Genomic DNA, 27,663 nt, shown 5'->3' on the forward strand with positions numbered 1-27,663 from the left:
GCTGCTACCCTCTGCCTAGGCACAGAGATTAGGCAGGCAAACCCACATTTCTCTCTTGGGAACTTAGGGGGCTTGCATGGGACTGGAGGTGGCAGAGGAGCAACCTCTCAGATAGCCTATGACAGAGGGTCCAGAAGGGCACATTGGCACTCTGGGGCGGGGGGCGGACACACAAGACAGTTGAGGGGAAGACAGAGGCCAGCAGGGTGAGTGAAGGAGCCTGGGGACTAGGGACTAATGGGGATTGTGTGTTATGCCCAGCACCCCAGGTCCGCAGCAGGTGAACAGATGGACTAACAGGCCCTACTGAGGACCGACCCAGTGCTGTGAGGAGGTATAAAGAACCTGGTTCTGGAAGAGGCTGCAGGCTCAGAACAGAAAAGAGAGTAGGGCCCTGGTGGGCATCCTGAGAGCAAGCAGAAGGCCCCCCAAACACCTCTGGGGAGAGGAGAAGGATGCAGAGGCAGGAGCCCCATGTGCTGGTAGGTGAGCTGCCCCTCCAGCATCCCAGAGGCTTCTGCCCACTGGTTACCCAAGAACCCAAAGCCTTATTTCCTAAAGCTCAGGAGGAAGTTATTATTATTCCTAAAGCTCAGGAGGAAGTATGTGTCCTGCCAGCCTGACCCCAGCAGCAGCTCCCTCCTGCCCAGGGCCCACCCCTGCCCAGATCTCCACAACTACTAGGGGTAGAGCTCTGTCCCCCAAAATTCACGTCCACTTGACTCTCAGGGTGGGACTTTAGTTGGAAAAGAGGTTTCTGCAGATACTTAATGACTTCAAGATGAGAGCACCCAGATTATCTGGAGGCCCTGTATGCCATGACAGGTGTCCAGACAGGAACACAGAGGAGAAGCCAAGTGGCAAGGGAGGTGAGACAGGGAGGCCAGGGGCAGCAGCTGGGGGCAGAGGCAGGAAGGACCCACCCCTGGAGCCTCCAGAGAAAGTGCAGCCCCCAACACCTTCATCTCAGACTACCCACCTCAAGGTCTGGCGAGATGAGGGTCTCCAGGCTCATGTGTCCCTCCCTAGTGGGAGGCTAAGTGGGAGAGGCCAAGCTGGACATTGCTGGGTACCTGGGACCCCAGTGACAGCACCATGAGGGGGAACCTGCAGACATTCAGTGACCTGGAATCTCAATAGGGTCCCCACACATGAGCTGTGTCCTCTCCATATATGACAATGGATACACCACCCATCCCAAACCTGGGTCCAGTTGGGCTGTGCTTGGGCTTCAAAAAAGACAAAGCTCCCTAAACACTCTCACGTAGTCAGGGTTCACCTGAACGGGCCCAACAACCTGCCTCAACTCTCCTCTCGTGGTCTTTAGCCCCAGCATTCAAACTACATACCTCCTCCCTTCTCCCGCAGGCCCTCCTCCCTCACATCCTCCTCCCTCAGGCCCTCCTCCCTCACATCCTCCTCCCTCACATCCTCCCCCCTCACATCCTCCTCCCTCAGGCCCTCCTCCCTCAGGCCCTCCTCCCTCACATCCTCCTCTCTCACACTCTACTCTCTGAGGCCCTCCATCCATAGGTTCACCAGAAGTACTCTGAAGTCAGCAGACTAAGTCGGGGTATAATTTAAAATATGTTTATTTAGTGTTTCCATTTGTTTCTGGTTGTGTTACACAAAGCCGTTAAATAAATACATTCTCCAAGTCACTCGAGTACACACCTATTCACTATACAGATGAGGTAGAGAAGTGGGCAGGCCGGCAGAAGCTGAACACCCAGAGGAAAGTTGTCATATGTGAATGCCCCTCACCCCCCGACCTCTGGACCTGGACAAACCAAGCCCGGAACCCACATCTGAGTGGCTGGGGGGAAGCAGGTGGCCGGGACCTGCCTGGCCCTCAGCATGGTGGCCCTCCCCCATGGCCCCTCGTAAGGCTGAACCTGGAGCTCTGGCCCCACTACCAACATGTTTCTTCAGAGACCCTCTGTCACATGAAAGAGAAGCATGTTAAGGAGTGGTTCCATCAGTGGGAGTTGTTTCTTCGCTTAGCAAGACACTCTGATATATGTTTATATATAAACAAACCAGCCAGCAGACATTTTCAGCCTGCCTTGTTTAAAAAAATACTTTTCTTAATATTTATGACATATAGCTAAATGTATTTAGTTAAAAAAATCCTTCCTCTGACTTGCCACTTTTCCAGACCCAGTAGTGACTGGCTAGTCTTATGATGGGAGCATGACACTCCACCTGCTCTGGGCCCCAGCAGGTGGGGATCCGTGGGGACAACCAGGATGCACCCTTGCTTACCACACCCCAGCTCTGTCCAGCCAGGTCTGCAGGGAACAAGGGGCAGGCCCACATCTCCTGCCACTGCAGAGTCTATCTGTCTCCCTTCTAGGATGGGCCTCCACAGCACAATTATTCACGGAGTGTTCTCTGAACCACAGGAGAATAAACTTTACTATTAACACTATAAAACAGGGACTAAGAGACCCACATTAACATAAATAGGTTTTCTTTTAAAAACACAGTTCCCTGGGGTTCCTGGAGCCCCCTGGGACTCTGAGAAACACCCTAGCTCAGTAGTTCCTGCTTCCACGCTGCCTGCACCCTTGGAGCACAGCCACCCAGCCAAGCAGGACAGGCCTAGGGCAGAGGCTCCAGAGCCAAGACTGCCATTCACGTCAACGTGGGAAGGAGAGGCCCATGCTAAAGAAGGACACAGGGTGGAGGCCATATCCAGCCACCCACAGACCACACCAACACACACACATAAGCACATGCTCACACATATGCACACATACCAGTCATGCCCCCCACACAACATGCATATAGCACACGTGCTCGGGTGTGTGCATCCATATGCACAAGTGCATAGCCATGAACATATGCCTATGTCCATATTCATGTGTGCACACCGGATATAGGCATGTGCTTGCACACATGAGCACTCATGCACACACACCACACATGCTAATACACATCTCATAAGTGTACACATTGCACATGCATACACATACACCACACACCAAAACCAAGCCAGGTCAATGTAAGCCATCCTTTTCCCCTTCTGTCAAAGACAAGAGGATGGCCAAGGAACATAGCCATTTGCCAAATCCTGGCCCCAGACACTATCACATCTCTCCCCACCCTGCTTCCCCCATAGTGACACAGAGCAAACTGTGCCTTCTTTGTGAAATAATCGCTCCAAGGGGCTGGCCCTGCCCCTCTGCCCATGCATAGCCCTTGGGGAGGGCAGGGCAGCCTCTGCCACTCCCAGCCCCAGAATCTGCATTTGGGAGCTGGAGTGCAGGGCTGTGTACCCACAGGCACCCTTCTCAGGACGGCCTCCCTGGGGGTGGCAGCCTGGACCTGACTTTCGGAAGCCCTGAGGGAGGAGGCCAGACATAGCTCACTTTAATTTAGAACAACAGCAACATCTCTCTTGACTTAGTGGTTTCAAACACAAAGCAGATCAGGCAAAGAAGTCTGGGAATGGGGGACGAGGAAAGAGGAAGGGGCCCCTCCAGTCTGGAAGAGCCACAGCCTGGGATACAGTGGGAACAGAGAAAATAATTATTATATATTAGTTAAATAAAAATAACTTAAAAGTCACTGTTATCACTCCAAACAGAAGTGTTTGATGTTGGGGGTGCGGCGACAGTGTCCCCCACACCTGGGTGGCTGGCTGTCCCTCTCTTAGTGGTTTGACTCTAGCCAGAGCTGGCGGAGGGCAGCCCACAGGCTGCTGCAGAGGCCCTGTGTAGTTGGTCATGAAAATGTACTGTGCTCCTCAGAGGGAGCCCAAGTGTCAAGGGGTGCTGTGATACAGGAACTGGAGTCTTAGGGACAGACACAACCTGGAAAGCATCAGTGCAATGCTGTCAGGTCCCTGGGAGGGACAAGCAGAGAGTATGCAGAGGTGAGACCAGGCCTTTGAGGGGAGACGGAGATGCAGAGACAGCTCCCCAGCCTGCCCTGGGCTCCTGCTCCTGCCTCATGCCCAAATGTGCTGGGGGCATCCAGTCTGGGGCTCAGTCTGCAAGTGTGGATGCCTCTGCCACACACGCTGCCTGCACCCCTGGGACAGCCTGGCCAACTGGCACTAGCCCTTGCAGGTATAGACCTCCTCCCGCTGAGTGCACTGTCTGCACTCCACGTAGCAGCACCAGCGCACCTGGCACTGGCAGGGCCGTGTCACCACCCGGCTCTGCGTGTTATGGCCACGTCCACAGCAAATGCTCTCACAGTTCTTCTCACGGTGGCACCTGCGGCCTGCAGTGCCTGGGGAGAAGCGGCCAGCCAGGCAGAAACTGGGTGAGTCGTCCAAGTGCACCAGCTCTGGTGTACGGGGCAGTGGGTCACCACCTGTGCTCAAAGCCCGGCCCCTGGGTGGAGAAATGGCACCCGCCTCGCCAGCAGCCTCGTTAGTGGTGCTGCCCACCTTGAGTGCCGTCTCGTACTTGTACTTCAGGCGCTTGCCCACCTCGTGGAAGGGTGCCAGCTGTCGCCAGCACGTCCGCACGGTACAGGAGCCAGACACACCATGGCACTTGCACGTGGTCTCCACCCCAGCTTTGATCACCTGGAAAGAGGAAGAGAGGTGAGCCTGAGGGTCCTACCTGGCACACCAAGACCAGACCACATGGATGACTCCAAATGAGCCAAAAACCAGCACCTACCTCAGACCCAAACCCCACTGCCCCCAGACCCAGGCACAGCCTAGAGGGCCGCCACAACCCATCACCCAGGCTCCCTGGCTTACACACCTATCCCTCTGCCTTCAAGCCCCCGACTACCTAGGACAGAGCCCTACAGCTATCAGCGTGGCCTCCAGAGTGACCACCACAGCACCTGTGGCACTGTGGAGATAATCCCTCCCTGCCCAGATGTTCCTCCCTGTGTCTAGGGCTGCCCCTGCAAGGACTCGACAGGCCACCCTCCAGCCCTGCCATCAGCACCCCATCAGCCAGGACCTAGCAGTGTGCTCTCTGCAGAGCTGCATGCCCAGTAGGCAGGATTGGCCACTGGAGCCTACAACTGAGCTGACCACGTCCCTGCCTAAGCACTGGGGCCTGGTTTGCTGAAAACACAGGTGCCACCTGACCGACCCAGAAGTGGGATGCAGCTGGCCAGAACAGGAGCAGGTGTGGCCAAGGACCAAGTTCTGCTCAGGCTCTGGGAAGCTACCTGAGACCCAAACAGGATCCTTCCTCTTCCAGAACTTGGGTGTCACCTACAAAGCCAGAAGGTCAGGCCAGCTGCCCCACTGAGCCTCCTGGCAGATTGCCCACCAGGGGTCCCTGGATGGACGTGGGAAGGCAGGGCAGGGAAGCCCTCTCCACTGGCCCAAGCTAAGCCTGAGCTCCCTAGAGGGCCACGTAAGGGCATTAAGAAACATAGCCATGTTCCCTGGATGTGTAACAGAAGAGTCACATTTACTGATATTTTGCTGAGAAACATGACAAATTTAATTAAAACACTGCTTACCCAGGCCTGGAGCTAATGGAGCACTTTTTCTGAGTTTTCTGAGTTTTCATTTATCGTTTATAAGAGGCAAGTACAAAGGGAAATAAAGGGCCTTGCCTGGGGGATTTAATCTCCCCACACCCCTCCCCACAGGATAGAAGGAGGGAAGGAGCTCCCCTGCGAGACCCAGAACTTCAGCTAGCCAATACCAAGGCTGAGACTGAGTAGATTGTCTCTCATTACATACCCCCTGGCTAGGATCCACATTCCCAGCATCCTGTGCAGGTCCTAGACAATGGGTGAGCCTGAGGGGCATTTGGTGGCCCAAGTGGCTGGGGTACTAAGGGCTTGGTGTTGGGCACGCAGTAAGGACTACAGGTATGGGCCTGATGCCTATTCCAGTGTTGTGGGCTAGGGAGCCAAGGGCCTGCAGGAATGGTGAAGGGTGGCAGGAGACAGGTTCCCTTGGGCCCAGCCACACTTGCAGCCAGCAGCCCCCAGAAGGGCCCAGCCCAAAACATCAAGACACACCTTTTCCCGAGTCTTCTGAGCTGGGTTTGCTCAGAAGAGAGTCCTGGCCACAGAGGAGAACCCTGAGGCAGAAGTACCCCCCACCCCCCTGACACACACACTTGGACCAGCAGCACTCCAGCCTTTCCCCGGGACTCCTGGCCTGTACACTCCCCATACTGCATCCACCTAGGTCCCTGGTAACAGCACCACTTGCCTCTTGACTCTGGCAGGCAGGTTCTCAGTCTGCCCTCCTTCTGGATAGATGGTACCCATGACAGAGACCTTCCTGGTAGCCTTGACTACCCAGGGCCAGATGCAGATGGGTCCAGACCCACCTGGCTCCACCCCAATCAGCAAAAAGGAGGCCTTCCAGCTCCACTTCTCCATGGGAGGCCAGAGGACACTCTCCATGGGAGGCCACTGGCATCCTCTGTGACAACTAGCATCTCCATCTATTTGGCAGGTAATGAGCCTTATATAAGCTGAGAATGGAGGACCCTGGCTGGTACCACCTGGCTAGAACAAAAGCACAGAGACAGCAGACCCCATCTCCTCCCAGCCCCCCAGCCCTCCCTGAGACTGGCCTGCCCCCTTCACCACTGCCCCCACAGCAGCCCTCCCCTGCCTGGTGCCAGCCCCCTCCCCTCTTGCCTTCACACCCACGAGGTTGTTGTGGAAGTCCACACGGGCACGCAGGTCCTTGCTTGACCGCCGGCCCAGAAACTCCTTGACGAACTTGCTGCTGTACTTGAGGTTGTCCCCGCAGCCACCCCACTGCCAGGCCTCACGGTTCTCCAGGTCGGGTGCCTCATCACAGGTGCAACGTTCCATGCGGCCTGCACTGCAGGCCTTGGCCAGTGCGTGCGTGAGGCCAGCCGAGGAGATGGCATAGAGGAAAGCCGTCTCCTTGAAGCCTGGGGAGGCAGTGGGGCTGGTCAGCAGTGGCACAGCAGCAGCCCCCATCACTTTTCGCAGCCAAACCATAGCATTCCAGATGAGGCCCTGAATCCCTGACTGTTGGCAGGATCCTTCCCATAATCCACTTGGGGAGAATACCTGCCTGGGATGATGGTGCACCTGGGGGAAGGCTCTCCTATGTGCATGAATAAGGTGGGACAGGGAGGATCCAGGGGTACTGGGGCCTTGGTTCTGTCTGGCAATCAGTGATCCCATTCGTCTGGGTCTCCCACCCACCAGAATGGCCCATGGCCCTAGAGAAGCCCTGCCTGGGCCTGAAGTTCCCGGTTTTTAAACAAGCACATCGAGATGCTCTTAGAGTCCCCAACAGCTCCCACGTGTGGAGGAGACACGAGAAATGAGATGAAGCTCTGTGCTAGGAGCACCAGCTGGACCCCTGCCAGCACTGGGCCTTGGCCACAGGCATGTGGCAAAAGCCATCAGAGCTGCCTGGGGCCCTGTCAAAGCTGCCAAAGGCTCCTAGTCCTTCCAGCAACAGTTCAGGCTTGTGTGCGAACAGGGCAGGAAGAGGAGGTAGGGGCAGGAGGACAGGGACAGAGGAGTCGGGAGGGGCAGAGGCAGAGAGAGTAGGGAGTGGTGGGGAAGGAGCTAGCTCCAGAGTCTTCTAGGCCCCAGCTCCTCGCCCCTGGCCCAGGACCCCTCCAACGGTGCACCAGGGGTTGGTGCGCCTGTGCTTGGCAGCCCACTGCCCCACCTCCAGTGCCACGCACCTCGCTTGAGCAGGCTGGCCCGGTAGCGGCCTTCCAGGGTGCAGTTCCAGCGCTCGAAGCGAAACTGGTACTGACACTCCAGGGCGCTCATGCTGACTGCCTCCACCAGTGTCTCGGCCACGCCCGGGTCCCGGCGGCACATACGCCTCTGCTTCCGCTCCAGCTTCAGCCGATCACAGGCCTTGTAGTGTGCCTGTGCGGCTGCCTCAGGATCCAGGGTCAGTGGGAGGATGGTCAGGGGCTCGCTGCCGGTCAGCCTGTGCAGAGAGACCAGGGCGAGCACCGCCCCAGAGAAAGAGCCTCTGCACACCCACACCCCGGCCTTGAGGGTTCAGGAGCACACATGCCCTCCTCCCCCAGTCTCTTGCCCACTTACCCAGCTGGAGGAACTCACATCTGCAGTCCCCCACTGAGTGTGGGCCCTTGTGAGGGTCCTAGCACATTCCTTGCCCTCCAGCAGCCTGCCCACTTGGTTCCGGGTCCCAACAGATCTGCCAAAACGCCTGCACCAGAGCAGACCTCCCAGCGCGGGACCTGGGTGCCACTAGGAAACCAGTGCGTTTTTGCCGCAGCTCCACCCCGGGCCCTGGCCCACAGGGTCTATAATCTGCCCCCCTGACCTGCTCCATCCAGGGACTGACAGGACTGGCCTTCTGTATGCTATGGTGTCAGTGTCCCCAGAGAGACAACTGCTCATTTGGGCCCCAGGCATGTCCATGCAGAGCCACACCCAGACCTTCAGCACCTGGGAGGGAAAGAGGCCCATCTAGGCAGAGACAGGGCTTAGAACCTCCATTCAAGCATCTTGGAAACAAACCTCCCACACCAGCCTACCCATGGGAACTATGGTCCCTCACCACACCCCATCCTCCTTCCTGCTGCTCCTAGAAAGGCCCCACTGAGGGGCACAGTGGCCTCGAGCCTAACTCCCAGAGCCACAGCTTTCTTCAGAAGAAGGGATCGGTGGGCCCTCCTAGAACCCACTGTGTAGTAGACCCTAGCAGCCTCTGGGGACAATCTGGATACTGACTTTCAAAGCTCCCCTGTACCCCACTCCCTTTCAGGGCCACCCCATACATACCCCAGCATGGCCTCTCCCAGGCCCTCCCTAGGGAAGGGGCATCTACCCTGCTGAAGGCCCAGGTGGGCCCCAAGACCCTGAAGGGGTAGGGCCTGCCTCATTCATTCCAACCAGCTCTCTGAGGGCAGGAGAACCAGTGGAGAGCCAGGTGACACTGAGGGACACCAGGGCAAAAGGCCCCAGGGTGCAAAGGGGAGTAGCAGGCAGGAACAAGGTATCCCTTGTTGGAGGGTCACAGAAGCCACAGAAGCAGGCCCCAGACCAAGGGTGTGCCCCCCACCCTATCCCTTCCACACTCTGGCTCAGTGAGAAGATCCACCCCAGGCCTGGGCCCTACTCCCCATATGCTCAGCCAGCACGGCACCAGAGTAGAGCTCTGGCCATGTCCTCGCTAGCTCCCATCCTGCAAACTTCACTGCAGGGACAGCTCTCTTCTGAATGATGCTCTGAGCCAGGAGCCACCCTTGCTCCCCCACCCCCATGCACAGTGGGAGGCCAGCATGGGCAAAGGCTAGGGGAGAACCCCAAAGGTCCTGAGGCACAGGATGGGCCTAGAGTGGGTGGCCCACAGTTGCAGGTAGAGAGGCATCAAGGCCTTCAAGGACAAGGTGCCTATGAGCTCCAAGCTGGGATGCTGCACTAGAGAAAAAGCAGGTAAGGGAGGAGGCAAGCAAGCCACCCAGAGACCTGCACCCCCAATGCCACTGCAGGGTGTAGGGCTTCATGACTAAGGGCACAAGGACACAGCAGGGACTGCCATGGGCAGCCTCATGGACTTCCAGGCCTCCTGCCCAAAGACAGCTGCTGAGGCAGACAGGGAACAGGCAGGGGCCCGTAGACCCCAAGCTTGAGGCTAGAAAAGCTGTGCTCCCCACACAAAGGCAGCTCACACAGTGGAGACTTATCCCCAGACAGGAATGTCAACAGCTGTGCCCAGAACGAGTGCCAGGCAGCAGAAACCCTGCAGCCTCCAACTTGTATGAGATTAACCAAGCTCCAAGTGGTGCCAAAACATTCCGGCATCCAAGAGGACCCCCTAAGGTGGGGCTAACATGAGAGAACCTGGGGCCAGCCTAGGCAGGGCAGCTGTGAGGATGAACAAGGGGAGAGGAAGGAGGGTGGGCCATGGTGCCTCCCAACTACCCTCTACATAGGAGAAGAGGGCAGGGGTCCCCCACCAGGGCTGTACCCAGGCCACAGGGCACATGAGGGCTAAGAGCAGGAGCCCTCCATACCTGGGGCCACACTGCCTCCCCATCCAGGGAGGCTGAGGACAGGGGTCCCCTATACTCGGGGTCCCCTCATCCACACTGCATATGGGGCCAAGAACAGGAGTCTCATAACACCCAGGGCCAACTGTGTCCACACTACACATTCAGAGAGAGGGAAGGATTCCCCCACCCATACAGGTGGCATGAGGGTGCAACCCCAATACAGGTACACTGTTCTGCTCCCATGGCAGCCCCTCCCCAACTCTCCAGTACCAGCACCCAGACAGCCCTTGCCCAGAACCTTAGCTGTTGGGGAGTGTTCAGTGCATGGCCCTGCCTCAGGGCTCACAGCCTGGGATGCAGAGGACAGACCCTTATGGAGGTGCTAGGTAGTAAGAGAAGTGGGCAGACGACATCTGGGGTCAGGGAGCAGGGCTGGCCTGGCCTCGATGGAAGAGGCCTCAGTGATGGGAGCCAAGGATCCAGGACAGGAACCCAAACCCAGAGGAACCACAATAGTGCTGGAGGGAAGAGGAGAGGTTTATAGACCACGCCTAGACTCCGGCAGGCTTTTTTCAGAATGACTCAATTCAGAAGACCTTGAGAAAGTAATAAATTTGACTCTAAAAATACAACAATCTCTGTACAGTGAAAAAGTAGCATAGAGTTTTAAAAAACAATAAATAAGAGTTGGGGGAAATGTTGCAACTCAGATCCCAGACCAAGGGCCCACTTCCTTTGCTCGTGTGCTATGCATGTGTGCACGTGCATGTGTGTGTATGTGTATTTTCCTCAAAATCAATAGTGAAAGGAGTCAATTAGAGAGGACACAAGTGTGAACTTACAGTTCAAAGGAGGAAATGCAGCCGCTGATAAAGCTTAGTCTCCACCCCCAATCAAAGGAACACAGAATAAAAATATACTGATGTTACTTTTCTTTCATCAGATGAGCACAAACCTGATCAAGATTATTGTCCAGGATGAGGAGAGGTGTCCTTCCGTGGCTGGAATCCTGGACTCATTGTATCTACAAAAATTTACCCACCAATTCTTTCTAGAAAACAGGCTACAGATGTGTTACCTTAAAACATACACACGTTACTCACACGTCACTCAACTCCACACTATCACACTAAAATGCTGGAGGTGCTGTTGATTATACAGTCAATCCTTTATCTGCAGGAATACGTTCCAAGACATACATTCCAGTATGTTCTTAGTGGACACTTAAACCTGCATAGTGTACCAAACCCTTCACATGCTATGATTTTTCCCATACTTACACACCCATGACAAAGTTTAGTTCATAAATTAGCACATTAAGAGATTAACAACAATAGTAAAGTAGAATAATTTTAAGAATATACTGTAGAGATGTTATCTGAATGCAGCCTCTCTCTCTGATAACCAAGCAGATCACCAGGACAGGTACTCACAGACTGACAGGTAGGGAGCATCTACAATGTAGGAATGCTGAACAAAGAGACAAGTTACGTCCTGGGTGGAATGGAACAGACAGTGTGAGATTTCATCATGCTACTCAAAACATCACACAATTTAAAACTTATGAATTGTTTATTTCTGGAATTTTCCATTTAATATTTCTGATCATGGCGACTGAAATTGCATAAAGCAAAAGTGACTGCGAATTAGGGGGCTACTGTACAAAAACTGGAGATGGACTGAACACCGGGATCCATCTCTCCATGGCAGACTTGGCCGGCCTGCCTCAGTACTGAATGTTTTGTCTGCATGTACAGGGGCAACCCAGGACACAGGCAGCCTGGGGCACAGGAAACACCCCTCTCTCACCTGTGGCCTGTGAGCTTCTCACATATTGTACTGTGCATGTGTGATGTATCCAAAACAACATTCAGCATACAGCAGGTGGCACAGGTTGAGTCCCTCACCTCAAACCCCCACCCAAGTGCAGGCCCTCAGCCCTGTACGCTAGCCTGGCAAGGAACCTCTGCCTACTCTACCTGCCTTGGGGACTCTGCCTTCCAGCCCCAAAAGTGGCCCAGGCCACCTGGCATAGCACAGGCCCCAGCTCAGCCTGCCCAGCTCAATGCAGCTGCCACCCCACACCCCTACCCCAAGCAAACGTCTGGCTCAAGGCAGACAAGTCCACAAGCCTACACAGGCAGCCCTTGAGAGGCAGCAGAATCCCTCCAACCCCTGCTTCATCTGGCTGGCCACCTCTCACAGTGCCACACCTGCTTCCCAGGAAGAAATAACAGTAAGACCTAAATGCACTTTACCACATTCAGGTATTTCCCTTTAATCTTTAACATTCTCAAGAGATACAGTTTGTCCAGGGAAGTGTAGGAGCAGTTCTCACTCAAGAAGCAACCAAACATTTAAAGAAAAATTAATATGTATCCTTCTTAAACTACTGCAAAATCTGAAGAGGGAGAAAACACTTCCTAGCTCATTTTATGGAGCCAGCGTTAACCCTGATACCAAAATCAGATAAAACCACTACCAAAGAGAGAGAGAGAGATTGTGTGGGGTGGGGTGGAGAATATAAGAATTACAGGCCAATATCCTTGATGAACACAGAAGCAAAAATTCCTGACAAAATATTAGCAAACTGGACTCAAGAGCACATTAAAAGGATTATACTCCATGACTAAGTGGGATTCACACCAGGGATGCAAAGGTGGTTCAACATCCATAAATCAACTAATACAACACATCACATTAACAAACTAAAAGATAAAAACCATCATTTCAATAGATGCAGAAAAAGCATTTGACAAAATTCAACATCTTATTATGACAAAAATTCCCAACAAAGTGAACATAAAAAGAACATACTTCATTATAAAGGCCATACATGCCAAACCCACAGCTAACATCATACTCAACAGTGAAAAGCTAAAAGCATTTTCCTTAAGGTCAGAAACAAGACAGGGATGACCACTTTCACCACTTTTACCCAACACAGTACTAGAAGCCCTAGCCACAGCAATAAGACAAGAGAAAGAAATAAAAGATACCCAAATCAGAAAGGAAGGAGTAAAACTCTCGTTATTTGCAGTAGAGACTCCACAAGAAACTACAGGTGTTTTATAGTTTTAAACTAATAAATGACTTAAGTAAAGTTGTAAGATACAAAATCAATATACAGAAACCGGTTGCATTTTTATACACCAATAATGAACTATCAGAAAGACAAATTTTAAAAAACAATCACATTTATAATTTCATCAAAAAGTATAAAATGCCTAGGAATAAACAACCAAAGAAGTGAAAGACCTGTACTCTGAAAACTGTAAGACAATGAAGAAATTAAATTAAACATAAATAAATGGAAAGATATACTTTGCTCATGGGTTGGAAGAATTAAATTGTTAAAATGCCCACACTACCCAAAGCAATCTATAGATTCAATGCAGTTACCATTAGATACCAATGGCATTCTTCTCAGAACTAGAACAAATAATCCTAAAAGTTACATGGTACCATTAAAGATCCCAAATAGCCCCAAAAAGCTTGAGAAAGAATGAAGTAGGAGGTATCACACTACCTGATATTAAATTATACTACAAGTCCACAGTAATCAAAGTGGCACAGTACTAGCATAAAAACAGACACACAGACAAATGGAACAGAATAAAGTCCAGAAATAAACCCACCCTACATGATCAATCTATGACATAGGAGGCAAGAATATACAGTGGGGTAAAGATGGTCTCTTCAATAAATGGTGTTGGGAAATTCGACACACACATGCAAATAAAGGAAACTGGACCACTTTCCAACACCATACATAAAAATAAACTCAAAATGGACCAAAGACTTTAATGTTAGACCTGAAACTATAAAATTCCTAGAAGAAATTATAGGCAGTAAACTCTTTGACACTGCTCTCAGCTATACATACATATATTTGGACACTATCTCCTTGAGCAAGGGAATAAAAAGAAAAAATAAACAAATGGGACTACATCAAACTAACAAGGTTTTACACAGTAAAGGAAACCATCATTAAAATGAAAAGACAATCCACCAAATGGGAGAAGATATTTGCAAATGATACATCCGACAAGGGGTTAATATCCAAAATATATAAAGAACTCATACAACTCAGCACACACAAACGCACAACATACTCAATCAACACATACAAAATCAATCTGATTTACAAAGTGGGCAGAGCACATGAAGAGACACTTCTCCAAAGAGAACAAACAGGTGGCCAACAGACATAGGAAGAGATGTTCAACATCACTAATCATCAGAAAAATGCAAATTAAAACCACAGTGAAACATCACCTCATGCCTTTTAGAAGGCTAACATTAATAAATCAACAAACAACAAGCACTGGTAAGATTGTGGAGAAAGGGGAATACTTTTGTACTGTTGGGTTGATTGTAAATTAGTGCAGCCACTGTGAAAAGCAGTATGGAATTCCTTCAAAAATTAAAAATGGAATGGCCTTATGATCCAGTGATTCCACTTCTGGGTATTAATAAAAAAAAAAAACAGAAAACACTAATTTGAAAAGATGTATGCACCACTATGTTCACTGCAGCTTTACTAGTAATAGTCAGCGTACAGAAGCAACCCAGATGTCCATCAACAGACAAATAGATAAAGAAGATGTGGTGCATATATGCAACAGAATATTGTTCAACAGTAAAAAGGAATGAAATCTTGCCATTTGCAACAACATGGATAGACCTAGAGGGTATTATGCTGAGTGAAATAAGTCAAACAAAGAAAGACAAATACCATATGATTTCTCATATACATGGAACCTTAAAAAATGAACAAAACAGAAACAGACCCATGATATAGAGAACAAGCTGATAGTTGCTAAAGGGAAGGCAGTGGGGGGCGGGGGGGGCAGGGGAGTCAAATAGCCAAAGCAACTTAAAAAAAAAAAAAAAAAGAAGAAAGTTGCAGGGCTGACACTATCTGATTTCAAGATTTATTATAAAGCTCAGTAACCAAGGAAGTATGGTGTTTTTGTCAACATAGACAAATGAAGCAAAGGAACAAAATACAAAGGCCCAGAAATAGGCCCAAACATATATGGGCAACAGATTTCGCTAATAAAGGTGCAAAAGCAACTTGGTGCAGAAAGAATAATCTTTTCAACAAATGGTAGTGGAGCAATTAGATAGCTATATGCAAATAAATAGCTGATCCATACTTTTTTTAAGAGAAAGATTACTTTTTTAAAAAGATTTTGTTTATTTATTTTTAGAGAGGGAATGAAGGGAGAAAGGGAGAGAGAAACATCAATGTGCGGTTGCTGGGGGCCGTGGCCTGCAACCTAGGCATGTGTCCTGACTGGGAATCGAACCTGTGACACTTTGATTTGCAGCCCATGCTCAATCCACTGAGCTACGCCAGCCAGGACTGATCCATACTTTTTACTGTATACAAATATTAATGTATTAATTCAAGACAGATCATAAACCTAAATGTAAAGCCTAAACCTTTAGTACTTTCTAAAAAGAAAGACACAGCCTTGCGCTGGGGAGTTCTTGAGTCCCTGCCCAAAGAGGTCAGAGGCGACCACCATCCAATCTCCACAGCACCCACACCAGGTGCAAACATCCTACAGGAAGGGTGGGTGTTTCGCCCATTCCTGGATGAAGGCTACCTTTCCATTCTCTTTATGATGTCTTTCTGTAAACAAAAGTTCTTAACTTTACTGCACCTCAATGTTTAGCCTTCTCCTGTCTGCTACTTCTGTCTCATTTTAGAAACCCACCCCTATTCTAATGTTATGAATACAGTCCCCTAATATCCTCCAAAAGCTCCCCATCTTGCTGTGCACCACTAGGAAGTGCAGACCCTCTGCTTTGCCATGTCCCCTCCACATGCACAAACTCACGTGGGAGACGAGGGTGCTCTGAAGGCTGGCAGGACACTACAAGCCCAGAGGCCTGGAAAGTATGCCCACAGAGCCACACTCGCTGTGTGAGAGGAAGACTCCCATCTTGCCTGAGGGGCTGTTAAGACAGCTGGCCTCAGGCCCATTCAGACAAGGGTGGCAGCAGGTGTCCCCGTTTACTGGTCTCAAAGAGAAGCTTTTGCCACTTCACTGTGAAGTATGAAGCTCACTGAGTGCCTCCTATGTATCAGGATATAGAAGTTCCCTCTGCTTTTAATTTTCTAAGAGCCTTTGAAAAATCATAAATGGATGCTGAACTCCATCCAATGTCATCCCCATACCTTTTGGTATGTGAATTTTCTCCTTTGGCTACAGTGGGGGTTCCCACACTGGATAGCAGTGATCCTGGCATGATGGATCTCAGTAGTCTTTCACATCTCTAACTTTCTTCTTTGTGCTCTTCCTGCTGAGTTTAGGTGCCTGAGTGAGTGTTCTTTCTTAAATGTCCTAAAAGAGTTGTGTCTACATAACCGTTTGGTAGAACCTGTCATGAAACCACACGGGCTGACCTTTTCCTGGTAGAATGACTTCCTTTCTGGTCCAATTTCTCTCTTCTCTGTTTTTAAAACAACTTTATTGAGATATAATTCACATGCCATAGAATTTAATGTGCATAAGTCAGTGTTTTATAGGATAATCACACATATGGGTAAGTAGTCACTTTTAGGGTATTTTCATCACCTGAAAAATAAACTCCATACCATTCCTATTTCTGTGGATCTGCCTATCCTGGACAGTTCATATAATGAAATCACACACCATGTGGCTGGCTTCTATCACTGAGTACAACATTCTCAAGATTCATCCACATTGCAGCCAGTGTTCGTGCCTCACCCCTTTCTATTTTCGAATAATGTCCCACTGTAGGATGGAGCCTGTCCTGGTTACCCCTCAGCTAACATATGTCTGAGGAGGTGCTCAACCGTTATCTCTGATGCACAGTGCCACTATGATCACTAATGCGCTCACCGGCTCACTTCTTGCGAGCATGGCCCCATGCTGCTGGGTCACAGAAGAAATCCATGTTTAATTGTAGAAATGCCAGATAGTTTCCACAGCAGTCTCACCATTTACATTTCAGTGACCCAATTTCTTTACTTATTATGGTATTAGTTGACATTTCCCCATCTTGAGTTTGTTTCTGTTAGTTTTCTGGTTTTCTCTATTTCCTCTGAATTTTCAGATTTACTGGCATGAAATCCTTCATTATGTCCCCCTTGCTTTATTATGTACAATCTGCGAGATGCTCCCCATAGCAGGACGCACGTTGTATGCCTCCTCCTCAGATGTTCCCCAGACCTTCACAGATGCAGATTTATTCACCTCCAACTCCAGTGCTTCCCTTCTGTTCATTTCTCACCATTACTTCATTCCCTCCACATTCTTTGCCATCCTCCTCACTTCTCTTCACTTCTAAAACATGCATTTAAGTTGCTGCAGTCACTGATTTGGTCTCTCCAGATGTGCAGCCTCAGATCACTGTGCAGAGCCTGGGTCACAGTGCATCCTTCAATCTCTTCCCTTATTTCCCTCTATGTCCTACGGCCCGTAGAGTTGCTGTGCTGTCTCCTACATTCTGTGTCTCCCATACATGGCCTAGTCAGCTAGGAGCTGACCACAACCCTGTCACCTTGGTCTGACACCAGGGGCTTTAGTTCATCCTTTCTACTGGCCATGCCTATTTCCCCTTTTTCTCCTCTCTTGCCTCCCTTTGGGTTATTTTTACTGTTCCATTTTCCCCTTTATAATCTGCAGTTTTATATTTCCATTATTTTCATGAATACCCTCAAAATTACATGAGGCTATAACTTTACCCACATCCAACACGACTGTCTCCTCACCTCACTACTTCCCCTGCCTGGAGTGTGACAGGCTGCTCCCCAGGCCTGAGGTGAGCATGCCTGTCTCCCTCAGAGCACCTTGGAAATGCCTTGATCTCACCGAGCTATGGGCAGTACTGTCTTTCCCATGCTGCATCTCTGGTAAGTTGTCAGCTTGAGGACCCTCAGAACGGTGACCTGCATTCTGTTTCTCAAACTGCTTTAAAATTCTGTGCTCAGCGTTTTGTGCTACCAAGTTGTTATATTCCAGCCTGAACTTTCACGCTTCTGCTTGGAAAGACACTGGGCCTCTTCAGTCCCCTTGACTGCTCCCAGAAGTTTCAGGAAATCCTTTGCCATTCTCTCCAGACACTGCCCTGCCCCCACCTCCAGGCACTGGTTAGTGTGCAGGGCCTCCCACAGGCCGAGGTCTAACACCCTCTGTTTGTTGTGGTCTCCTGCCCAGGCCACACCCCAGGAATGCCTCCTCACCTATCCTCCAGTTTGTTAATTCTCTTCAGCAGTTTCTAATCTGCTTTTAAATCAGTCCACTACCCAAATTTCTTCCCCAATTCTATTTGGGCTTCCAGACTTGCTGGGTCAATCTGTGTATCTCATTCCTTGCAGAGAGTGAAACTTACTTTGTGCTGCACACTGACTTGTCCACTGCCATCATTTCGGCGTGGCTTTGGTTGCACTTCCCCAAAGCCTGGTGATCCTTGAACTTGCTGGTCACCATATTTGACAATCTGTTTGCAAGAATAAGCTGAACAAAGGATAAAGGGACCCATTCTCACAACAATCCAGAACCTCAGAATGTAACTTCACTTGGAATAAGGGTGTCTGCAGATGTGACCCAGGTGAGGGCCTAGAAACAAGGCTGTCCTGTTTTAGCCCCCACACTATTGGGAACCTCGCTCTGACCGCCCCTGACCACCCGCAGCAGCTCTGCAGGGACCCAAGCTTTGCTGCACAGCAAGTGCAAAAGAGCCTAGGACAGCCAGGGCCAAGTCTGTGGACACCTGTCCCTCTCTGAGGGCCAGGCCTGAGGCCATTATGGGTGCATGCTTGGGGACAGGGGCCAGCCCTCTCAGCTGGTCACACACCATCACACCTGCCCCTAAGGGCAGCCAGGTGGCAGATGGACACTGCCAAATGAGGGTTGGGGGGTGCAGGTGTGGCCCAGGCTGGGGTCAGAGATGTCATTGCCCTTAGGGCCCCACCCCTGAACAGACCAGCCAGGCCTGGCCTACCCTGTCCAGCAGCCCCCCACCCAGTGTCTTGCTGCTTTCTGCTGGGGGTAGGGTGGTGACAGATTCTGATTACCCTTCCTCCTGCCAACAGGTCTGGTTACCCCAAGGGCCACCCTGCCCACAAACTCAGCTCCCCGGGCGTGGGGGAAGCTGAGACCCTGAGCTGGGCGGAGGGGAAAAGGCTGGAGTTCCAGAAGCCGCAGTGCCCTGCCAAGGAAACCTCAGCCCCACCAGACGGCATTTAATTTCTGTGTGAATCAAATTCAAAACAAATTCCAGTGCTGAGACACTGGTTCTGAGGTTAACCCTCCACTCTCCTGCAGCCTGCAGTCTTCTGCCCAGCACTCAGGCAGCAGAGATGAGGACAGGGGTACAGAGACACTGACCAGGTCTAGGTGCTTCTGAGCGCTCCACCACCACCCAGTGCCCAGCATGCCAAAGAGGCCAAGACAGGAGGCTGTGGACAGGAGGACAGCCCCACATGGACAGGCTATTCGCACTGGGGCAGTATGAACAGCCCCATGTCTAATGGCTATCACCTCTGTCAGCTGGGAGAGCTGCAGGACCCCTGTTCCCCTATCTCATTGGGCCCCAATAATCAAGAGCACAAAAAGCTCCCAGTTCCATCACTGACTGGCCACCCAGGGGAAGCTTCTCACCCAGGTCTAGCCACCCTGAGAGTCAGCTGGCAGACATATGACTCAACAAACCCCAGGACATGGGGACCTGTGCTCTGCCTAAGAGAAATGTCTGTCCACCCTTGGTGGCCCCCAGAGTGAACAGAACCCACAGGACCCACAGGCCCTGAGGGCTGCTGGTGACTGGCCCCTTCCAGGAGCAGGATGCTGGAACCCAGAGTGGAAAGGGGGCCTGTGGGATCCCAGCTTCACTGATGGCTGAAAGGAGAAGACGGGCAGTGGTGGCTTCATGAACCAGAGCAGCAACGCCTCTCTGTGTCCCAGTCACCATACCCAGATGGCCACAGATCCACAGGGATGTTATGGAAGGACAGGCAAGAGGCCAGGCAGGTGCTTGGAGGCCATGGGAGGACCCCATCACAGCCACCCCCAGAGTCACCTCGATGACTGGCTTCCTACCCACAGCAGGCCTGCCAGGTGCAGGGCACAGACAGGGTGGCCAAGCTGGGAGGGAGCGGCTCTGACATGTGCTGGTCTGGGAGCCCCTGGCAGCCTCTCCACGCAGGCCAGACCACTTCCCTGGCCACATCTACCTCAGGTATCGCTAAGAAAAACAAACGCAGCTTGAGGCTTGCCTTTTTCCATTCCCTCGTCCGGCTGCCGGTCTCGAGGTGCAAGGCCTGCCAGCTGGGCGGCTGGGCTTCCTCCTGCGGCCAGAGGCACCAAGCCAGCAGAGAACCACTGGGAGGGGTAGGAGAGGACGAAGGCCGGTCCTCAGGTCACAGAGCCTCGCTGTCTCTCGCCACCCAGGTCGGGGGCTGCCCTCCTGTGGTGGCCCCAGCATAGCCACCTGCCAACCAGACTAGCCCAGCCCACAGATGTCCCTTGGTGATTAGCCCTCTTGGGAAAGTCATTGCCCAGCCCAGGCCACTGGGTCTGAAGCACAGTCAGCCACCCTGTCCCACTCTCATCCAGCAGAGCCCCAGGCTCTCCCTGCACCCTCACTCTGGGGACTCCAGACTGCCCTCCGCCCCTCAGCACAGCACCCATGCCACCCACAAAGCCAGCATTCAGATATCTACCCAAGGCCAGCAGGTATGAGGGCAGCAGGCAGAGGTCAGAGCAGGGTCTGGCCCACCTGGTGAATGCCTTGGACCCCACACTGGGCTCCTGGGTCCAGAGCCAGGGGAGGCCTCTGGCCCAGCACAGTTTGGAAGAGACCCCATGAGGGGTCCTCCTGGCCTCCTCAGAGGGGAGCTCGGGCTACAGTGAAGTACGATGTTATGGAACTATCCTCTGGCTTCCTAGAGCAGCTGACAGCTGAAGCTGACCTGGAGCACAGCGGCCCTGCCCTACCTGCCAGGGGCTCCCCTCCCAGTGGGGCCTGGCCTTGCCCACCTTCCAGACTAGTGGGTCTCCCAGCAGCCCAACAAGTGGGGCGGGTACCACAGGGACACTCACCACCCACAGGGACAATACACAAAGGGAGCTGGTGCCCCCAGGCCAGGATTAAGGGGACTGAGTGCTAGCTTCTAACAGGTGTCATTTTTCTTTGGCCAGGAGAGCAGAGCCAGGCCCGTTATCAGGTCATCACTCCTCCCAAGTCCAGGGCCTATGGCCCATGGGAAGAAATCATGTGTGCAGATTCTTTCCCATGAGAAAAGCTGCCCACACACTTCTCCTATTGTCCTCAACACTGAGACGCCCCTGGGCAGGGGTGTCCTTGGCTGGGGCCACCCTGGAGCTGGGGCAGGGTCCTGCTGGTGCCTGAGGCACTGGAGTCAGGTCCAGGGCCACAGTGGCAAGAACAGGAGCAAGATTACACCAGCTGTCCAACACCCCCACCCAATCCAGACAGCCACCGGCTGTGGCAGGACGTCTGCTCACACAGCTGAGGGAGCCAGGTGGCTGCGGCTTCTTCCTCACCTCAGGCCCAACGCAAGGCTCACACACGGCACTCCCTGTCACAAGACCCCAGCCCAGAGCTCTGGTGGCTGTATTGGGCAGCCAGGCAAAAGCACCCTCCCCTCCCTGAGCCTGTGGAAGGAGGCCAGGGCAGGATAGTGCCAGCAGGGTGAGGGGGTCCGTGGTCCCCCAGAGCAGGCTGTCTGGGAGGAGGAGGAAGAGGGACAGACACTGGAGACCAGAGGTGCAGGAAGTGGCTAGTCCTTCCAACCTCAGTCTATCTGCCTGCTCCTTCCACCTGCCTCCCCACTACTGCCCCAGACCCACCTGGGAGACCAGGATACCTCATTCCCTTTGATGGTCTCTGGGGCCCCGGGCCGCAAGTACTAGCAGAATCCCCTGTCCTTGGGAGGCTGAACACTAGGCCCTTCGACACACACCATCCTCCCCTGACCTGAGTGTCCCCCTGGCTGGCATTTGGGAGGTCTCACCCACAGGGCACAGGGCCATGACCAAGAGGCCTCAACATTCTCCCTGTGGCCCCTTGGCTGCCCTAGACATGACAATAAGGTCTTTCACCTGGGTCCCCCTGCTGCTCAGCTCCTGGGAAAAGCTACCTCTCTCCCCCAGAGCACTCTGCTCTCTGTGGCCTGCCCCCCAAACTCTGGGTCCAGGCATGGCTGTCCTGATGTGGGTCTCTGTGGACAGCACCCTCCTGACTATCATCCACAATCCTGCCTGCTCCACTCTGCACCACTACCCCTGATCCCCAGCCAGGGGCTGCTGGGGCTTCTCTCTTCCCTACAGTCCCTCTCTGGTTGCCAACAGCTAGGACTCAGCCCCCATCCTACACATAGCCCTTATCCCACACACAGCCCCTGCGCCCCACTGGGGCCACCCTACTCTCCCGGCAGCACCCTCTCTTACTCCTTGCCCTCACAGGCTCACCGCACAACCTGCTCCTCTGGCCCTAGGAAGCTGCCCTCCCTCTTTCCTTCTGAGACTAGCTGGGCACCCCTCCTCTGAGCCGCCCTCAGGCATGTGCCCACATGCCCTGCCCCCACTGGGCCCCAAGCTGGGTACCCAGAGAAGCAGAGGGAGCCCTCACCTCCCTGACACTGCATGCATGGCTGCCATGACAGCAGCCCCTCCAAGTAGCGCTGGTGCAGCCTCCTCAGCCAGGCCCCCCAACAGGCCCCCAGAACAGACTCTGGTAGAGAAACAAGCAGCTACACACCAGCTCCTCACACAGTTAAGCTGGGGGCCAAGCTAAGAAGACCTGTGACCTGTGGGGGCAGCCTCCATGTGCAGGGGCCAGACAGCAGGCTGTCACTGGTCAAGAAACCAGGTTCAACTCAGTTCAAGAAAGACCCAAAATATATAAAGAACTCTTACAAGTTAACAACAAAAAGAGAAACTCAACCAAAAATTGAGCAAAGGAACAGAATGGACATTACTCCAAAGAGGACACACAGATGTCCAGCAAGCCTATGAAAAGACATCACCTCACCAGTCAGCAGGGATGTGCACTCATGCCCACCAGGACGGCAAGTATAAAAACAGTTAAAAATTATAAAACCACAGAATAACAATCATTGACAAAGACGAGGGGAAACTGAAGCCTTTGGGCACTGCGTGTGGGAATGCGAAATGGTGCCCCCACTGTAGAAAACATTTTGGTGGTTCCTCCAAATGTTAAACAGAATTATCATGTGACCCAGCAACTCCACTTTAGTATACACCCAAAAGAATTAAAAACGTATGCCCCCCAAAAAACCTGTACACCCACGTTCACAGCAGCATTACCCACAACAGCCAAAAGGTGAGAACAACCCCAAAACCAACTGAACGGATAAGAAAAACTACATGTGTCCATCCAACTGAATGTGCTCAGTCACAAAGAGGAACAAAGCACTGACACGCACTGTAACGTGGATGAACATTGAAAATGACATGCTCAGTGAAATAAGCCAGACACAAAAGGCCACATATCGTATGATTCCATTTCTATGAAACATCCAGAACAGGCAAATCCAGAGGCAGAAAGTGGATTAGTGGTTGCCAGAGCCTGGGGGTGGGGCAGTGGGATATGAAGTTTCTGGGATGATGAAAATATTCTGGAATTAGATAGGGTTGCTGGCTGCACAGCTTTGTGGATGACTAAAAACCACTGAGCTGTCCACTATAACAGGGTGAATTTAGAGGATGTGAGTTACGTGTCAATAACAAAAACCAGCCTCACACCCACTTGCCCCCCCATTCACAGTGGTAGAAAGCACCTCAGCTGCCTTTCAGATCTGCTCTGGGTACCCCTCACACTCCAATGCCAATATCCAGCCAGGCTGGGGGAGCCCTCAGTGCCACACCTAGTGCCACCTCCTTCATGCAGGCCTCCAGGCAGCCTGGACCAGGGAGGTAGGACCAGCCTGCAGACTGTGGGCTACAGGGGTCAACACTATGAGATAGCCTCAGGACTCCTGACACCCCGTCCTATTTCTTTTGAAGAGTAACCAGGTTGGAAGCCACTGGCAGCCCTGTGATGCAGGTCTAGTGACCTCACTGGAGGCCCTGCTGCAAGCTGCCAAAGCATGCACCTGGATCTAGAAGCAAATGGCAGTGAGGGGCCCCAAAGCCAGGCATGGTTCCCCACAAGCCCCAGATGTGGCCCCATGTAGGAGCTAGCAGGAACCTTGCCCCCAGGTCTGGGGAGTCCCCTCATGACCAAATTTCAGCACACACCTGAGGATACAGCCAGAAGGACTAGGCACTGGCGAGCACCACCCCCTACCAACACCCAAGGCAGACCAAAGCTGTCAGCCCACCCAAGTCCATGAGTCTTTATCCCCAACTCGCCAAGAAGCCTGGGGCAGCCCTCCTGCTGGAAGCCATGGTTCCCTCCTCCTTCTAAGAGGGCATTGAGCCAAGGGGGCTAGGCCCCCCAACACAGGCATATCCACAGCCCCGGGAGAGCCAGATGGAAACGCCACCTGCTAAGCATGCCAGAGGAAGACCAGGTCAGAGGGAAGAGAAGATAGCCAGTGGGCAGCCTGGAGGGTCCTGCCTAGTGGCCAGAGGCCGGAGGAGGGCAGCAGGAACGGGGCAGTGGATCTAGGGTTGGTTTGCAGCCTCACAGAGGGGGCAGGGAGGACTCCCGCCACCCACATGACCCTCCCCCAGGCCAGCCTCTCTGGGTTTCTGGGCTGTAACTGGAGCTGCCCTGACTGTGAGCCTCCAGCCTCGGTGCCAGGCAGAGATTTCAGAGAGGGGGAAGGGATAAGAGGGCCTGGATCAGGTCCTTCCTCCTGCTCCCTCTGCCCTGCACACTGAATACAGAGGCCCACTGGATCCGCTGGACACTGCCTCTCTTAGGCCATCTCCTACTCCCTCTCCCTCCCGCTTCTGCCCCTGTGCTGGGCCAGCAGAAAGGAGACCTTGGCCTAGCAAGTCACCATGGGCCAGAGGCAGGGCCTCCATACACAGTGGCACAGAACACAGGATGTGTTACCCAGTCCCCTCCTCCCAGACCTGGCCCCACCTTGGGAATCCACCCTGTCCACCACTGTCCTGAGGTGTATGCTGCGTGTGGACCCCTCCAGCACCCATCCCTTTACTCTTCTCACAGCCCAGCTGGTGCTGGGCATGCTGCCCTCACTCTCCAGGCCCACCGAGCAGAGCCCTAACTCCTGCCTGGTGCCAGGGGTGGCAGTGATTCCAGCAGAGCCAGCTGTCACCAGGGCATCACATCTGCCTCCAAGCTCCTCAGGAGCCTCATCTGATCAGGCCTTTGGGGCCAAAAAGCAGAACCAAGTGAGCTGACTGGAGAAACCACGGGGCACCAAGCTTTGCCCACATGCCACATGACCACCAGGACTTTTCTCTGAGAGGGAGTTAAAATAGACACACTAACAGCTCAAAGACTTCCTCCAGAGGTACACAGTGCAGGGAAAGTGGAGAAAGAGAAAGACTGCAGGGGTGGGGGCAGGACTGGAAGTCGGGCCCAACCTCCCCCTGAACTGATCTTCCCTAGCAGGAGTGGAGCAGCAGCAGACTCCCAGCAGAGCACAGCCAGAGCAGACAAGCCTGGGGTTTGTCTGGAGCCTGGTGAACAGACCTGCAGCTGGGCCAGGACAGCAAGAAGGCACAGCTGGCTAACAGGCCAGCGTGACTCACTCATGGACAGCCATCCTCTGACCCTCCCTCTGCCCATGAGGGCGAGGTGAAGGCTGCACAGATGGCGGGCAGGGGCGTGCCAGCCTCCCAACAGCCTGGGTCCCAGTCAGGGCCCAGCCCCACAGGCAGCCAGGAGAGGGCCTTGGGGTGGGAGTTCCAGGTAAGGGGACATGGAGCTGACCCTGAAAGACAACCCAAGAGAAAGGAGCAGAAGGAGAAAGGGGAGGGGGAGATAAACACAAAGGAAAAGTTTCCCATGAAAATATTTTATTTTCTTTGAGAACAGGATACACCTGCAGGGCTCCTCGCCCAGTCAGTTTCTCCCTGCTCCGGCGGTGCCACATTTCTGGACCAACAGGGCCCTCTGCCGGCCAGGCCGCCGCCCGCTGCCGCAGGGGCCAGGGGCTAGGGAACAGGTGAAGGGCGGAGGGCAGCGGCCCAGTGTGGCCGAAGGACGCCTCGGACAGGGGTCGAGGAGCAAGAGTGGGCATGACTTCAGGGTCGGCGTGGGGCGGGAAGGGGGGAGGCTGAGGAGAGCCGGAAGGCTGCCCAAGTTGGTGCCACCCCAAACTTCAGTGTAGCCATATGCGTATCGCATCGAGGGTCTCCAAAGGTCGCTGGGTTAGATATCCCAGACCTGCAAGTGAGGGGCAAGCCAGGGGAGGGAGAAACGACAGAGACAGACGCGCCAAAACCACCCACACTGCTGCTGAGGAGAAGCGCACGGGGCAGCGACCCCCAGAGACTGCGGGCGGCGCCGTTCACGGCCCCGCCAAGACCTGCGCTCCGGCCGGGTCCCACGGACGCGCTTCCGAGAGCCGGGGCCCGAGTGAGCGTCAGAAGCAAAGCGCAAGAAAAATAAATTCCTCCAGCTTGGAGTTATTTTTTTTCCTTTGGGGCTCAGTGCAAGGAACATCTGGATTTTGTACGTATTTTTTTGTTGTTGTTAAATTAACTTCTCGAGGAGAGAAAGGAGGGGGAAGCTGCAAGGGGGGTGGGTGGGCAGGGGCTGGGAGGCTCCAGCCGTTTGGCAAGAACTCGGAGGCCTAAAGGAGCAGGGACCACACCTTGGTCTCTGAACTGCAGGGAGCCCGTCGCTCGGCTGCGGCCGCAGCAATGACGACTCCGGAGTTACAGAGGACGGCGGCCCCACGCCAGTCCGACGGGTACGCGGGCCCCTCTCTCCGAGCGGCGCAGACGGACTCAGACTCCCGGACCCAGCGACGCGCACGCCACCAACAAACAGCTCCAGGCAACCCTGCGGCCCCCACCAGTCCGGCCCGCGCACCTGGTGGCCCCCGCCCCCCGCGCCGCCCCCGCGCCGCCCCCGCCCTAGGCCTGCCCTCCAGTCTCCCCGCCCGCCCGGCCGCCAGGCACCTACCCGAAGTAGGCGGCCGAGGGGCGCAGCGCGGCAAGTAGCAGCGTCAGCGCGAAGGCCACGGCCAGCCAGCGCGCCAGCAGAGGCCCATCCAGCATCTTGCCGCGCCACGGCGGCTGACCATCGCGCTCCTGGCCCCGCGCAGGGCGCCCCGCGGCCGCCGCCCTCTTATAGCGCCCGGAGCGCCAGGCTGGGGGCGGGGCCGCCAGCTGGGCTGGACCCGCCCCGCCCGGGGAGGGGTCACGCCGGCGCCGGGGGCGGGCAGAAACCCGAGCCAGCCCGCCCGCTGCGCTGCCCCTGGGGCCTGCGGGCCTCGGCTTGCGTCCCGCACTTGGGGAGGGAGACGAGCGAGAGGCGGTGGGACTTCGGGGACCGGCGGGAGGGGCGGCAGGGGGGGGTGCGCGCTGCGGGTAGAAGAAGGGAACACGCTCCTGAGCGGGCCTTGGAGGCGGAGCCTGGGCGGAGCGTGGGCGGCCCCAGGACTGGACGGCGTTGGGGACGGGGGCGGGCTCTGGGTGGAAGCCCGTCTGCCAGCGGGGTAGGAGCCGGGGCGGGGGGGAGCGTCTGGGGAGCTGCAGGGAGAACTCAGGGCAGCAACCGGGACAGAGCGAGCCGGAGGGTCCCGGGATGGAGCTCGAGGCCAGGACCCCCGGCCAGGGGGTGG

At 53.9% G+C, this 27,663-nt stretch overlaps 1 protein-coding gene across 2 annotated transcripts; it reads right to left on the bottom strand.

The window, feature by feature from the left end:
- Positions 1–1,574: 1,574 nt before the first annotated feature.
- WNT9A (Wnt family member 9A) lies at positions 1,575–27,335 on the bottom strand. Of its 2 annotated transcripts, none has more exons than XM_036032781.1 (4): positions 27,003–27,335; positions 7,629–7,885; positions 6,604–6,854; positions 1,575–4,543 (listed from the first exon to the last, which is right to left on the bottom strand). In XM_036032781.1, the coding sequence occupies exons 1-4, from the start codon at positions 27,095–27,097 to the stop codon at positions 4,064–4,066; spliced, it is 1,083 nt and encodes a 360-aa protein (XP_035888674.1). In that variant the 5' UTR covers positions 27,098–27,335; the 3' UTR covers positions 1,575–4,063. The 2 variants fall into 2 exon arrangements, with proteins under 2 accessions (XP_035888674.1, XP_028390391.1); XM_028534590.2 differs by having other exon boundaries at positions 6,592–6,854; positions 27,003–27,329.
- Positions 27,336–27,663: the final 328 nt, after the last annotated feature.

The sequence above is a fragment of the Phyllostomus discolor genome, chromosome 8 (assembly GCF_004126475.2).
Source record: "Phyllostomus discolor isolate MPI-MPIP mPhyDis1 chromosome 8, mPhyDis1.pri.v3, whole genome shotgun sequence".
Lineage (NCBI taxonomy): Eukaryota > Metazoa > Chordata > Mammalia > Chiroptera > Phyllostomidae > Phyllostomus > Phyllostomus discolor.